This window comes from Orycteropus afer, unplaced genomic scaffold, assembly GCF_000298275.1.
Source record: "Orycteropus afer afer isolate SDZICR_OR568_19922 unplaced genomic scaffold, OryAfe1.0 scaffold00032, whole genome shotgun sequence".
In the NCBI taxonomy this organism is placed as follows: domain Eukaryota; kingdom Metazoa; phylum Chordata; class Mammalia; order Tubulidentata; family Orycteropodidae; genus Orycteropus; species Orycteropus afer.
The window spans coordinates 15,171,302-15,187,199 of record NW_006921619.1 but is presented as its reverse complement, the minus strand read 5'-3'; the positions used below and the strand labels follow the sequence as shown (position 1 = coordinate 15,187,199).

The following is a 15,898-nucleotide window of genomic DNA, read 5'->3' as shown; positions in this document are numbered from 1 at the left end:
ACTATCCACTTGTGGCAATATAAATGAACTAAAATTAAGTGCTTCAGTTGCACTAACCACACATAAAGTGCTCAAAAGATGCATGTGGCTTATGGCTGTTGTATGAAACAGTATAGAATTGGAACATTTTCACCAAAAAAAAAAAAAAAAAAAAGAAAGAAAGGCTCTTGGAAAGCCTGTTTAAAAGAGAATTACTGGGTATTTAGATACCAATCAAATCTCATTTTTCAAGACTTCAACAATTCTTGAAGACCTAATGTATGCTGAGCATTGTAACAAGCCTTGGGCATAAGAATATATGCTTCTTGCCCCCTTTAAAGACAGAGATGTAAATAAGTAACTATAATATTGTATTATAAATAACATGACTAAAAGCAGGTCCAGGTTGCTTCAGAAGAACTATTTTTAAATAAAACTTGTGGGAACAGTGATACAAAAAGGCTTTCCAGGGAAGGTAGCACAAACTGGGTATTAAAGAAATTGGCTAGAGAGGGGAAAAGAACAAGAATGATGTTCTCAATATTTCTAAGAATACAAAGAGATAAGAAACAGCATGATATATTAAGAAATCACAGATTCAAGTATGTACAAAGGTAACAATAATAGAAATTATAAAAAACATGTGATTCTTCATTTTCAACTTTATAACATTTGGTCTACTTTTGTTGTTGTTATGTGCCGTCCAGTCGGACCTGACTCATAGCGACCCCTCTTTGGGTTGCCGGGGCAGTATCACTATGGAAGTAGACTGCCCAACCTTCCTTTCGAGGAGTGGCTGGTGGGTTTGAACCGCCAGCCTTCTGGTTAGCAGTCAAGTGCCTTAGGCACTATGCTACCAGAGCTCTACAAGTCAGAATGGAGAAACCTGGAGAGAACCTAAGATGACAGTTGCTTGCTGTTGTTGTTAGCTTTTGTCAAGTTGGCCATTGACTCATGGAGATCCCATGAACAATGGATGAAACACTATCCAGTCCTATGCTATCTCTATGATCAATTGGGGATTGAAACAATGTGATCAATTTTCATTGACTGTTTTGGAAGTATATTGCCATGCTTTTCTTCCTAGTCTATCTTATTCTGTAAGCTCCATTGAAACATGTTCAGCATCATAACAACATGTAAGCCTCCACTGACACATGTTTGGTGGCATGAAGTACATTGGCCAGGAATCAAATCTGAATTGCTTAGTCAGGTGCTATGCATCCACTTAAGACATGATATTGTTGAGTGAATTGGGAATGTCCTAATTTTTAAGTCACTGTCAAATCAGAATTTACACATATTTATGTTCAATTATAGTAACTTCTAGGCCTTTAATGACCTGCCCATTGGAATTATCTGTCAATTTCCTCTCACTACCTCAAAATAATTGAAAATTGCATTCTACAGTGATGGGAAGAGCTGATGAAAAAATGTGTATATATGTATTTTTTCTTTAGAAGTTTAATGACTAAACATTAGTATAGTTGCAGTTACAATTTTTGATTTTTGGTTGTTTCCTCTCTCCTTTACTCATCCTATCTTATGCCAACATTAAGAAATACATCCTACACCAGACAAACATATAATAAAAATCCCAGTAAAATCTCACATCAGTCAAGGAAGATAAGAAATGTTCTAAAACACAGTCACATGAACAGACACTTCATGACACCCACCCATTTTCTAGCTATTATTTTTTCAAATTTTCTAGAAGTTTTAATAGAAAAACTTGGGTAATGAATAAATGATTAAAAATAAAAACAAACAACAACAACAACAAAAATCCACATGACTGAATTGTACAAATGAAGGGAATTTCATCTAAAAGTCTCAGGAAAGTGTTTTACCATCATTTGCCAGTTAAATGCTTTAGTTTTCCTGGGAAGTGTATGGTACATAAGGACTTACCATTTTATAGATAAGAAATAGAAGCCTTACATCATAAGTGCCTCAGCGATAAAGCCAAGAAAAGCCATTTCTGTTGTATCATTTATCCTCTTTCCTCTTATCCTATTACCAGCTACTTAAGCCTGTATGTACACAGAGAATTTACTTCTTCCTCCTCCATTAAAAAAGGATAGATGCATGACAGGGGCAGTTTACCATACTGGAAAATTCTTGAGAGTTAGAACTCATATGTAGATTCTGGTTCTTTAACTAGCTGGGAAAACTTGGGCATGTTCTATCTTCTCTAAAGCTGAATTGAGGTGAGGAACAATTCAGATGTAGGATACAGGGAATGATTTCCAACCACCTTCTGTGTACCACTGAAAACATATATTATGGAGAGTTGAGGCTGACCCAGAATTAGTAAGCTTCGCTAATCTTCCTCTGCTGACCATATTAACTCTCTTTCCAATGGCCTTGTCCTTTTGGAGCCACCTGCCTTTTATATGCCACTAAAAAGTCAGTGTTCGCAAAGATACAGATAGCTTGGCCCAAAGAATAAAGGGGCAAGCCCATGCCACTCACCCACATGGGGTCACTCAGTTCTGAGTCCTGCATGCGGATACAGTCCATGCTAATCTCAATCTTGTTTGTTGCACCATTTTCTGATGGTTCATCCACAAAGTTCAAATCAATGGGCTGAACTGAACATAAAGGCCTAAAATTAAGGGTAAAAAAGTATGTTAGGTATGGAAAGGAAATACAACATAGTCACCCAATTAGCTACAGTGAGCTCTCTCTGTTTCAAAGTTGACAAGACATACTGCTTTGAGTTAGAAAACCTTGCTCAAGCACTTACCAGATGTTTAACCTCAGGCAGTTCAAATCTAAGCCCTATTTAAAATGGAAGTCATGATCTCTGTCCTCTCAAAGAGTTGATGGGTGGTAGTTACGGGATAAAGGATAGACCACTTTACACCCTGTCCTTAGGGTGCCCATTACCCTAATATTCTTTTCACTCTCTTCTTAATTGACTTACATTTTCAAAATTGCTTTTAGAACCAATCTTTTTAATAGCAATGTATAAATGATCACCAAAATTCAGTGTTTCACTTTCCCAGGAAGTGCTTGCACTGTAGCAGTGAATGTTGTTATTCTTAAGTGTCATCAAGTCTATTTTCAACTAATATTGACCCCTTGTGGCAGAACAGAACTGGTCCACAGGGTTTTCTAGCTTGTGATCTTTTTAGGAGCAGACCACTGGTCCTCCTTCTGTGGAGCTATAACTTAACCATTGTACCACCAGGGCTCCTTGTAGCAGTAACTACAGGTCTTTAAACAAAGGAATGCATTTTGCACATCAGAGAGTCATTGGGAAAACAATTTTGAATTGGACAGAAACTCAAGTTCCAAACCAAACCCGGTGCCATCAAATTGATTCCAACTGATATGATGATGAAAAAAACCTCCTAGACCCTCAAAATATTTCACCTTGGGATAATAATGTCTTTGTGGTGCTGGAAACTGAATGAATCTCCACTGAATTTTGAACACAGAGGTACTATCAAAGGGAATAACTTTTTTTTCCAACAATATTAAGTAATTTTTATTGGTTCTAGATATGCCCTAGTAAGCAATATTTTGACCATTGAATTTACTCTTTTAGTGTAATTTAAGTACATTTCTTGCTAGATACTTACTGTTCCAGAAAATCCCAGATGTGCTGAAAAACCTCTGGACTGAGGAACTCACTTGTCTGTGTGCTCTGGGACATGGTGGACCGGTAGTAACTTTCTTTCCAAGAGAAATGAGCTGGGGTTTCCACGAACCTTGAAAGTACAAAAATTAAACTAACATTATAGCTTCTGTATTCATGATACTGAATATTTAAACTGAAGCATACTCTAACAAGTAAATCATATCAATGGTGTCTTAAAATCATGCAGGTAAATACAGCAGGATTTTTACAAGTTTCACAGTTGGTGTTTCTTTAGGCAATGCCATGGATCCCATTATTTCACAAAACCAGACAGACAAATGTGAGACAATCAAGTCTTCTATCCAGGCTCATCCTTCTCAACCAGTAATATTGTTGTTACACTGTACACTTTCACTATCCAACATCTGTGTTATGTATATTTCAAAAGGAAAATAAACAGTCTCTCATTAAATCTGACAGCAAGTTTGACTTATTATTAAATCTATTTTATAAGTGTTTCAACTGATTACCTGGTCATTCTGCTTCTAGCAGACAAGTAGTAGAATCAGAAAACAGAAAAGAAGTCAGGAAATTTAAAACTCATCCTCAGATTAATCACCCCTCTCATAACCACCATCTAAGCATCATACCCAGGGGAAACAAATCAAACCTGTGGACTTAGATTTTTTTTTTTTTAAATCATCAATCCCTGATCTTGATGTATGTATCAGTGACTTTTAATTGAAATGTAGACTTTTATATTAGGCTAAAGGATAATAAAAAATACCTAAATACTTTGCAAATGAACATTTCTGTCTGTTTCATTTTACAGCCTTTTTAAAAAAATATCATTTAACTTTGATGCCTGCATATATGAAGGAAGACAATGGTTTCATTGTGTGTTGTTGTTGTTATGTGCCATCGATTTGGCCCCGACTCATAGCGACCCCTCCTTGGGTTTCCGAGGCAGTATCACTAAGGAAGTAGGATTGCCCAACCTTCCTTCCGAGGAGTGGCTAGTGGGTTTGAACCGCCAGCCTTCTGGTTAGCAGTCAAGTGCTTTAGCCACTATGCTACCAGAGTAGGTGATGCTTTTACCAAATTTGAATATTATCTGTGCAGTTTATCTTGATATGTGACTCATTGTGATTATCAGTAGACCATTTTTCTTACAGGACCAAAGTAGGTAAGCTCTTAATCATTATTGTTAATATTATAAACAGTTTATAGAGCTCAAGGTTGTGAAATCATCTTCTTAAATAGGTAAATGATAGTTTTGGTGTAGTTAAGTAATACTGCAACATAATAGTACTGGATTAATTGATGACGATTCCTAAGCTACACGCAGCAACACATTCATTTAGTCAAATATATAAAAAGCATCAACTATTTGCCAAGAAACATAATGGACACTGGAAAAACAAAATTTATTTTCACCCCTTATGTTTCTGGTATAGAAGGTTTTACCCATGTTCCTCTATATGTATGTGTCTGTAGTTCTATATAATTTCATCCATGTGTAGGTTACTATATGTTTATATAGTAGAAGGATTTTAAGTATGAGAATGACAGTCAGAATATGTTTTGTGTTGTCTGGAGGATGGCAGTATACCATGTCAGTTTATGGGCAAAGTGGTTATTTAGGATGTTGTTTCACAGCCCAGATAAGACAATCCCCCCCAAAAAAACCTCACCTGACTGCCATCAAGTCGATTCTGACTCATAGTGACCCCCATTGGGTTTCTGAGGCAATAAATCTTTACAGAAGTAGATCACCCCATCTTCCTTCCACAGAGTGGCTAATGGGTTTGAACCACCAACCTTCTGGTTAGCAGTCAAATGCCTTAGGCACCACACCACCAGATTTCCTTATGTAAGCAAATAGGGGGATGTTAACAGTGGGTGTGGAAAGATGAGGGAAAACACAATTATTACCAAAGAGAATAAAAAGTAAATTAGATATTGGATATGTTACTAAGGGAGGGAAAAGGAAAGGTCAAGGATGGTCTCCAAGTTTTCACCAAATTGACTGAGAGATTGATGCTGCCACTAAGTCAGTAAATACAATTGCAGGAACTGGCTTGTAGAGGAAAGAAACAATGAGTTTCATCTTGGCTTTTGAAAGTTTGGAGTTTGTGGTATCATTGTATATATAAAAAGTGAAGCAGAGAGTTGAGTGGATAAGCCTTAAATTCTGGGGAGAGGAATGGGCCAAAAGTTCAGAGATGGGAGTCCTCATCAAAGAGGTGGATGAATACACCCAAAGGAACACTACGGACTACTCAGGATAGTGTAATGAGAAGTGGGCCCTTTGAGAGAATCTATGAATTAACAAACACTGATGTGTTAATGGTATCTCAGAAGCCAAGGAAAGAACATTTAACCAAGCACCAAGAGTGCTAAATGTGGCATAAGAATCTAAGAAGTTAAAATCTTAAAAGCACCAACTGGATTTAAAGTGAGTAGTTCATCAGCAATGTCAACACTAACATTTTCAGTGGATTAATGATGGCAAAATGCACATTACAGTTGTTTGAGGAATAAATAGAGGTGTAAGGGAAATGTTCTTTTTATATATCTGTTTACATGAGAGGAATCTGGATTATAGTTGAAGAGGTAAAGCAGAAAGAAAGGAACAAGAGGGAGAAATGTAAGATACTGGAAAGAAAGAGGAGGCTGTAGAAGAAGGTCCTGGAAGAGGCAGACAGAAAGGGATCAAGGGCATAGGTAGAGATAATTGCCTTGAACTGAAACACCCCATTCCAGGGAAAATTGTTATCTAACCTCACCCACATTTCCAAACACTCTTTCTCTTTTCCAGCTAACTGCTCAATGCCTGTCCCATCATTTTCAGCAGTTGACTGTGTCTCTTGCTTCAGCAAGAAAATTCAGCCCATCAGACATGTCCTATGTTTACTTTCTATGAACACATTTATATCCACACTAGTTTGCTACCTGGCTCCAACTAGCACAGTTCTAGGATTGTTCCCAGTTTATACCACCTAAGGATAGGGCAAGAAAAGTAGATTAAAGCACTGATCTACGGCTATTATTTCACTGGATAGGTGGGGGAGAAGGATTCGGTGCAAGATACTTTAAGTTAATTTTCTTTATTTCTCGTTTGGAGTCGAGGCAGTCTTGATTTATACACTATCACCTAGTGAGTAGAAATTGCAAATAATATGCACTTGGATGACACCTTTGGTTATGTTTGATTTGCATTAAAAATGTACAGATAAACACAGAGGAGAAAGGAAGGAAAATAAAAATAAAAGCAACCCTTAATTGGCATCAAGACTGGAGGTGAACAAAGGTGAACAAGCCTAGAAATATAAGCAAACTCATGTACTTTATGACATCATTTGAGTTATAATGTACATGAACCTACCAATACAGCCCCAACATCCAAAGACCTAAACATTATGACTGGAAGCCTGACAGGTGAGTGCTAGAAGGTAAACACAGCAACACAAAGCAGACCTTAAGCAATAATGATACTCAGTGTAAGAGAGTCAATATAGGAGAAAAAGTTTTAAAACTGTTGGAAATTTAGGTGCAGTTATTAAAGAGTTAATGCCACCTATGTCTTAAATAACAAAAGGCATGAGACTGATTCAAAAAGAAAAAAGTCAGATTGGAACAAAACAGTATCACTTTCTCTAAGAAAAAAGATCATCACTTTCTCTAAGAAAAAAGAGAGGGGAAAAAAATCATAAACCTTGGATCCACAGAGTCCATTTCTATTTCTTGAGCTTATCTCCACATGGAAGTTATAGTTTCTTTCTGGGCCTACTCTGAAGTTTCCTTGTTTTACGTCTCCCTCTCATCACTTCCCTCCCCCTCAGTTTCTCTCTGACTCTTAAAAGACCTTATCTGTATTTCTGATGTCACCATTACCCAGCTTCAGCTTTAAGTGTGACATGGAGTTAATCATCTCTGCTCTGCTGCCTTTTGAACTGCCTACTCAATCTTCAGAGTTCACTTCTCTATAGGGTTTCCTAGTTTTCTTTAAAGTAAGGAGCCCTGGTACAGCCTTGGAAATCCTATGGGGCAGCTCTTTGTCCTTTAGGGTCAGTATATGTTAGGAAGGACTCACTGGCAAGGGGGTCCTTAAAATATAATCTTTTTCCTTCAAACTTTCTTGGTCTTATGTTGTATCCTGTCAATTTATCCTAATATGCTTATACAACAATTAATCTACTATGGAGGATTTTAAGTAATTTCAGGATAAAACAATATTTTTCATCTCTACTTCTTATAGTTTTGTAGCTCCTCAAGGTTATAGTGGAAGGAACATGGGTTTTAGAGGTAGACTTAGGTTCAAATTTCAGCCCCTGTTATTAACCTGCTAGGAGCTCTGGAAGCATAGTGCCTAAGGCACTTGACTGCTAACCACAAGGCTGGTGGTTCAAATCCACCAGCCACTCCTTGGAAGGAAGATTGGGCAATCTACTTCTGTAGTGATACCACTTCAGAAACCCAAGGAGGAGTCACTATGAGTCGGATTCAACTCGACAGTCGTGAGTTTGGTATTAACCTGCTGTTAGACCAAGTTTCTTCAACTATGCTTCCTTTATAGAGTGGTTGGGCTTTATTCTCTAAATGATGTGTACACATTTTCTGTACAATGTCTGGTGGTCATTACATTGGTCCTATTAAATCAAGTGCACCTAATATGTATCCACAAAATACCTGATGAATGGAACCAGTTTGTATTTGAAAGTCTGTTAAAGTTGTAAAAATGCCAAACAAAATAACACTGGTTTATCCCTCATTTTTCTTACATTCAAACAATTCTTCCTCAATCTGTGTCCTTGGGCCACAAAAAATAAAAAAATGAAATAAAATAAACAGCTCATCACTTCTTAATTTCTTTTAGATCACCTTTGCCTCAGACTTGCTGCATTAAAGTGGGCAATTTCCTCCTGATCCTTAAGTTTTAAGAGGGTTTTATTATAAAACATGAGGTTGGGGTTTGGAATAGATTCATGGTAAACTGTGTTCCGTGAAATCCTAGCATGCCTAGTGTCTCATTATGTTTACCAGAAGTGATGAAATAGCCATGCTGGTGGGAATTCAGACACCCCTCTTTCACGTCACCATGATGAAGCTCAGCTTTTGCTTGCTCTATGTGTATTGGGTGGGAGCTCTGGTAGCATAGTGCCTAAGGCACTTGACTGCTCACCAGAAGGCTGGTGGTTCAAACCCACCAGCCACTCCTCGGAAGGAAGGTTGGGCAATCCTTCTTCCGTAGTGACACTGCCTCGGAAACCCAAGGAGGGGCTATGAGTCGGGGCCGACTCGATGGCTAACAACAACAACAATATGTGTATTGGAGTTTTAAGAAAGATTTCATTGGAAGGAAGGGCTAATAAAAAAAAAAAAATTAAGGGTCAAGGTTAGGAGATTGTCAGTCTCTTCCTTGCAAACCTAAAGTTGACACTCATTCTGTGAATAAATATACAAAACACTATAGAAAGACGGGAAGGAAAGAGATCAGCTGGTGCCATAGGGCAGGAAGGGTAAGGGGTGAGGTGAATTCCATCTACCTTCCAAGTCTTTGCCTTTGGGAGAATCTCAATTTACTCAAGAACAATCACTCTGTTCAAATGTTTTTGTCAAACCAGTCAGACCCAAAGAAAGGAAGCCTGAAATCAATTTCTTTTCATCTAGTTTTTCCTGGATTAACTACACTATTTGTATTAACTCAGCAAAAAAGAATCCTACTCTTACAGAAGTGACTGAGAACCCCAAGAGGTATTCTGCCCTTCCTGCATTGCCTCCTGCTATTCCTGTTTTCCCCAAAGGTCATCACTGGAGTCTGTTGCACCTTTAGTTTCTTTCAGTGCTCCTGAAAAGCTCCCAACCCCTAAAATTTCTAAGATTTCAAAACATTAGTTTTACAGATAACTTTCAGAATGAATAGACCTCTAAGACCATCTAGTTTAGCTTTTCCTATTTAACAGATAGAAAAGCTGAAGTTCAAAAAAAGCTGGTTCATTCAAACTTTATTATATTCAAGCATGGGTCTTACTTAATCCACAGTCCAATAAAAATAAGTGTGCACATCAGATACTAATTCTCATTATGAATTATCTAATTCTTCATTTGTTGTTGTTGTTGTTGTTTTTGTTGTCAGTTCCCATAGGTACCAATTTCTGGATGTAAGTTTTGGTTTTGGACTTAATCATTTAAGAATATTCAAACTTAACCAAAACCAAACCAAACTCACTGCCATCAAGTCAATTCCAATTCATGGCAACCCTCATGGTATTTCCAGGACCGTAAATCTTTATGGATGCTGACTACCTCATCTTTCTTCCACAGAGCAGCTGGTAGGTTTGGACCACTGACCTTTTGCTTAGTAGCCAAATGCCTTAACCACTACACCACCAGAGTGCCTGACTTAAAGCTAAATAAAACTAGAATATTATTTGATTCTATATAAGCATTCCCTAATTCACTTAACCTAAACAGCATTTAGCAGTGATGCAGACTTAGTGGTGGCTTCTAAGCTTACTAACTCAAAGGCCCCCCTTTACAGAGTGTCAGTCATTCTGGTAGAAACAGAAAATGGCACCAGGTATTTCCTAGAGAACAGACTTGGAGATGCCTCCTCACCAACCACGATCACGATCACACGGCTGCTCAGCCTGTTGCCAAAACAAGGCCACACATGACTTTAAACCTTTGAGGATCCCATGGAATGTCAAAGCTGAGTATGCCCTTAGAAACTGTCTGGTCATCCTCCCTCATTTCATAGCAAAACTGAGACCCAGATATGAAGGATTTATCCTAGGTCCATTGTTGTATTGGAGATCACTTGTGTTGGCCTACTATCAAACTTTATGGTATTTTGCAGGCCAGGTGTTAAAAATAGTCATTATTAAAATTATTATATAAGAATAAATATATTTAAAACAAAGGTCCTAAGTACTTAAAACTCATCACTTCCTATTATTGTAGTTTACTATTGTAGTTTACTATTTGTGCTCCTGAAACACATTTAAATAAATAATTCAGTGAAATATTTCATGTTAAAAAAAAAAATCAAAATCTTCTATTAATTCATTGCTACCCTTCTCTAATACTGGATTTCAGTTAAAGACTTTATATGCAAATGATTCAGCAACGTATTTATTGAGTACCTATTCTGTGAAAGGCAATGTGGGGGATTCCGTGATAAATGAGACAGGTTGCTTTCTTGAAAGTTGTTCATGGTTCAGTGCTAGACAGAGAACACCTTCAATGTCTGTCTTATTTTAGCCTTTTGTGGTAACCTTTTGTGCTCCAACGCTTAATTTTCCACTGGACTGTGACCTTCATAAGGGCAGGAAAGCGTGGGTCATTCATTTTGGTTTGTGCTCTACTTGCCTGGTGATTGGCAGGAAAGGAGACCTGACATTGATTATGGTAGCATTTCACTTCACAGGGCCTGCTTTTCCAGTTTACGTGTGAGAATCTCTGAACGAAGAGAGGATAAGGAAGTTATTCAAGGTCACTCAGCTAGTAAGCGATAGGGCTAGGCTTTAAATTTAAGACTGTGGGACTTTAAAGCAAATGCTTTCTCCTACACTAAGTGGCACACAAAACTTTATTAAATGACATCGGCAACTTCCAATTCTCATTAATTATAAAAGTTAAGTAATATGAAGGTTTCATAATTAGATTTTTTTTTCTGTAATAGAACAAAGATCCTACTAATTCTGTCTCATCACAATGGATACCCTTTCCCCACAAGATGAGCAGGAAATTAATTGAGAAAATACTGATGGGCGAATGTTATTTAAAGAATGCCTGGCTTCTTGCAGATTTGCAATGTTGCCACAAGAAGTTGATCCTTAAAAATTTAGTAAAAGAGAAAACAGCTGAGATCCCTATTGCTTTCAAAGGGGATATGAACATTCAAAGGCTATGGTAGGTAGTGTCCCCAATCCTTACATAAAAGTGGTACAAAGCTCTAAATATAACTTCTTCTTCTTCTACCCATCCATCCCTTATAGCTCAAATCTTTATTATCAACTTTTCTATATTCCCCAGAACAAGTCTTCTGGTTGGTCTCTGGAGGCTTCTCTATCATACAATTTCTTTTGCTTTTTTTAGTTCAGAAAACATTTCAGTACTTTCAGTTTATTATTATACTATTATCATTATTAATTGCCATATTTAATTATGAGGATGCTGAAGAGCATTTTTATGCCTTTTAGTATCAAAAAACCCACTTGCCATTGAGTTGATCCCAACTCACTGTGACCCTAAAGGACAGAGTAGAAATGCCACATAAAGTTTCCAAGGTTGTAAAACTTTTACTGCCTTTTAGTATAAACCAAAAACCAAACTCACTGTCATTGCATGGATTCCAACTCATAGTTACCCCCTTTGGTTTCTGAGGCAGTAAATCTTTACAGAAGTAGATTGCCCAGTCTTCCTTCCATGGAGTGGCTGGTGGGTTTGAGCCACCAACCTTCTGGTTAACATTCAAATGCCTTAGGCACTACACCATCAGAGCTCCTAGCCTTTTGCCCCCAAACCCAGGAGGAGCTAACTTACTCACATGTTTGAAATAAATTTATTTGCATACTCTAAATCAGGTCCATTAACATCTTTCCTTTGTTAGGTGGAAATCTGTCTTTTTCAGCACAATGCCTAAAGCATTTGACTTCTAACCAAAAGGTTGGCAGTTCAAACCCACCAGCCACTCCACAGAAGCAAGACTGGGCAATCTACCTTTATAAAGATTTACTGCCTTGGAAACCCAATGGGAGTCGCTGAGTCGGAACCAACTCAATGACAGTGGGTTTGTTTTTTGTTTTGTCCCCTTCTCTCTCTTAACCTCGAAGTCATACCCATATGTAAGCTTTGCTTCTGGCAAACAAAACTTTAAAAGGATACAATTAATTTAGAGTATATCTTATGCTTTAATATTTTCAACTTTCCATAATTTGAGCAACAGAAAAAAATCATTGCCAAAGAGTCCCATTTTATGTCATATTGCTAAACTCATTACTCAAAAAGTTTAAGGCCTCTTTTCTGTATTGTAGTTTTCATTTCCCCTATTAATTCTTGCCTAGTTAGCAACTCCTCTTTCATTTTCAGAAGCCCCTTGTTTTCCCACAACCACCTCTCTTAAGAACTGATTGCCAGAGACAGCCTGCTTCTGCTACCACCCTATACTATTCATGCCAAACTCCAAGATTTCTTTAAATTTCTGCACATCTCTCACCAATTCAGCAGTCAACACTACTTCAAGAATTATCCTGTCTTTCAAATACAACTCATCAAAGTCTCTTATTTGTGCCCCAGCCTCTATCCTAACCAAAGGATTTTTTTTTATTTTTAAAGAACCCAACTATATTCATTAATTTATTTACTGTATATAGCTGCTTTTGTACTTCAACACAAAATATTTGTCTTATTTTGGGGAGTTATTATAGCACCTATATGATCTACAAAGTCTAAAGTATTTACTCTCTGGCCTTTCATAGAAAACAATTTCCCAACCTCTGATCTAAATGAAAGACCTAAAACTTTAAGGCAAATTGCAGTTTGGGTTTTTAACTGTATTTGTATCCCAGAAGAATTACAGTTCCTGATGTAGTAAAGGAAATTCATAAACATTTATTGAATGAAGGGATGAATAGTCTTAGGTCACACAGAGTTGCAGGGTTAGGGCACAAACACAGACTGAACTGCCTCCCAAGTCATTACTCTTTCTGATATATCACACATTGACCTCTGTTAGGAATGAAGTGGATATTCTGCTATGATGAAGTAGATAGAAAAAAAAAAATTAAAATGAAGCACAAGAATATAGTTATAGGCATACCACAGGAGCCCCCAAAGACTTTGGTGTCATGACATAACTAAATAAATAAGGTTCCTAGGGATGATGCTGAGTCATCAAGAGAAATTCACATGGTGCACACTCTTCTTGCTTTAAAAAGGCAATAAAGCATGTATTCTTTCCCCAAAATAATTATATATATATATATATATGGAGTTCTGTTAGCATAGTGCCTAAGGCATTTGACTGCTAACCAGAAGGCCGGTGGTTCAAACCCACCAGCCACTCCTGGGAAGGAAGATTGGGCAACCTACTTCCGTAGTGATACTGCCACGTCAACCCAAGGAGGGGTGGCTATGATCTGACTTGATGGCAAAACACAATAACATACATATAAAACCAAACAACCAAACTCACTGCTGTGGAGTCAATCCTGACTCATAGCGACCCCTTCTTGGGTTTCTGAGGCAGCAGTATCTCTATGGAAGTACATTGCCCAGTCTTCCTTCCAAGATTTTATACACACACACACACACACACACATATTTTTATATATATATAAAGATACTATTTAAAGGGTTATATGTTCAACTATCTACAAAACTCAACTATCCAGAATGACATATTTCCTAATGGATCCTGATACTTTTATTAATAAAATTAAATCATGATATTTTTTGTTCCTTCCTGGTCATATTCACACTTTGCCTTACAGTATAGTTTGTTATTTACAGTTTCTACTGGGATTATTATTCATCGGAGGCAAAAGTCTCATTTTAGTTTCTGGTTTTGTAGTTTCAGAGTCCAGCACAGTACCTAACACAGAGTGGGAGTCAAATAAATGCATGTTGAAAGAACTGTTTGTAAAAGAAAGCACAAATAACAATGATAACATTTGCAGCAGCAACAACAATTAGCATTTGATTTCTTTCCTGGGCAAGTTACTGCAAAATGCCTGATGGACATCGTTTAATTTTTTTTTTTTTTAACATCCTTTGAGGTGGATAGTAATATCATCCCATTTTACAGACAAGAAAGCTGAAACCTAGAGAGGTAACTCATTTCCTCAAAATCACAAGGTAACTGGGAGAATGGGGACCCTAGGGTTTTGAGCATTTTGCCTCAGGGTCCCCAAAGTAACATTTACAAGGTTAAAGATTGTGGGCAAGTTACTTGAATTTGTTAAGCCTCAGTTTCAAACCTGTAACAGTGAAGGTGAGAATAGTACCTATTTTCCAGGGTGAGAAAGCCTGGAACTTTTAGAACTCCACCTCCTCAGCAAGGAACAGTAGGTGTCATACGTTAAAGTAAATCAGGATCACTTGGGGTACATTTGGAAAATGCCAATTCCCCATCCCAAGAGTCTATTTCAGATGATATAGCATGAAGCCCAAAAACCTGCACTTTTCAAATATTGCACTTGAAAACACATGGCTTCAGGGATAACTCCTTTTGAAGTTTTTATTAAAGATTGAACACCTTGAAAAATCCATAGTTTCTCCAAATATTCATCTTCAAATTACTAAGGTCTCGTCCATTAAGATGTCAGTATCACTTGACTAAAACTGCCATGGAGTTTTGCAGACAAGAAAGCTAAAACCTAATGGGGGAACTCATTTCCAGAGTCATTGACTCTGACTCATGGTGATGCCCTGTGTGTCAGAGTAGCATCGTGCTGATTTTTCAGAAGTAGATCACCAGGCCTTTCTTCCGAGGTACCTCTGATGGATTCAACCAATTCACTTTTCAGTTAATAGCCAACTCTGGCTTTTTTTTTGCACATTTGTACCACCAAGGGACTTCATAGTAATTTTACAACAACAACTCACTGTCGTTTAGTCAATTCTGACTCATAGCGACCCCTCCTTGGGTTTCCAAGGCAGTATCACTACAGAAGTAGATTGCCCAACCTTCCTTCTGAGGAGTGGCTGGTGGGTTTGAACCAACAGCCTTCTGGTTAGCAGTCAAATGCCTTAGGCACTATGCCACCACAGCTCCCCATAGTAATTATAATTAGCATTATATAACACATACTACATATTAATCATTGTTCCAAATGTTTTGTGGATATTAACTCATAAATCCTATCATCCCATGCTAAAGTTATACTATTATATTCCTCATTTTATAGATGAGGAAACTGAGTCACAGAGAGCTTAAATATACCTTTGCTAAAGTTCAACACCTAGTAAGTGAGAAGGGGACAAAGATTCACCCAGACGACTGGCTCCAGGGCCTGAACTGATGACTGTTATCCTATGCCATCATCTCTCAGAGTGGCAGATGGGGGTCCGAGCCCTGCCTCACAACTCTGACTCCTTCACTAGCTGGGATGCTGGCAAGAATCCACCTCTACTGGGATTCAAGTGCTTCCTGTATAAAATGACAGGGTTGAATCATTACCATCTCTAAGGTCCTCTGGTCAAAAGAGTCTATGATTCTATCACTCATTTTATAGGGGATTTCTGACCTCGTTATCTGATTGACTATGTCCCAAGGACTGCTGACAATAAAGCCTACTCTCTATTCTAATGATACCACATTAT

At 37.7% G+C, this 15,898-nt stretch overlaps 1 protein-coding gene across 1 annotated transcript in view; it reads right to left on the bottom strand.

Annotated features, from left to right (window-relative positions):
* The window catches only part of TP63 (tumor protein p63), a 291,851-nt gene that overhangs the window by 161,968 nt on the left and 113,985 nt on the right, over positions 1 to 15,898 (bottom strand). Inside the window, exons 2-3 of the mRNA XM_007936004.2 lie at positions 3,570 to 3,698; positions 2,455 to 2,587 (exon numbers count right to left, since the gene is read on the bottom strand). Coding sequence (XP_007934195.1) covers positions 2,455 to 2,587; positions 3,570 to 3,698 — 262 coding nt within the window. The remainder of the gene's footprint in view (positions 1 to 2,454; positions 2,588 to 3,569; positions 3,699 to 15,898) is intronic.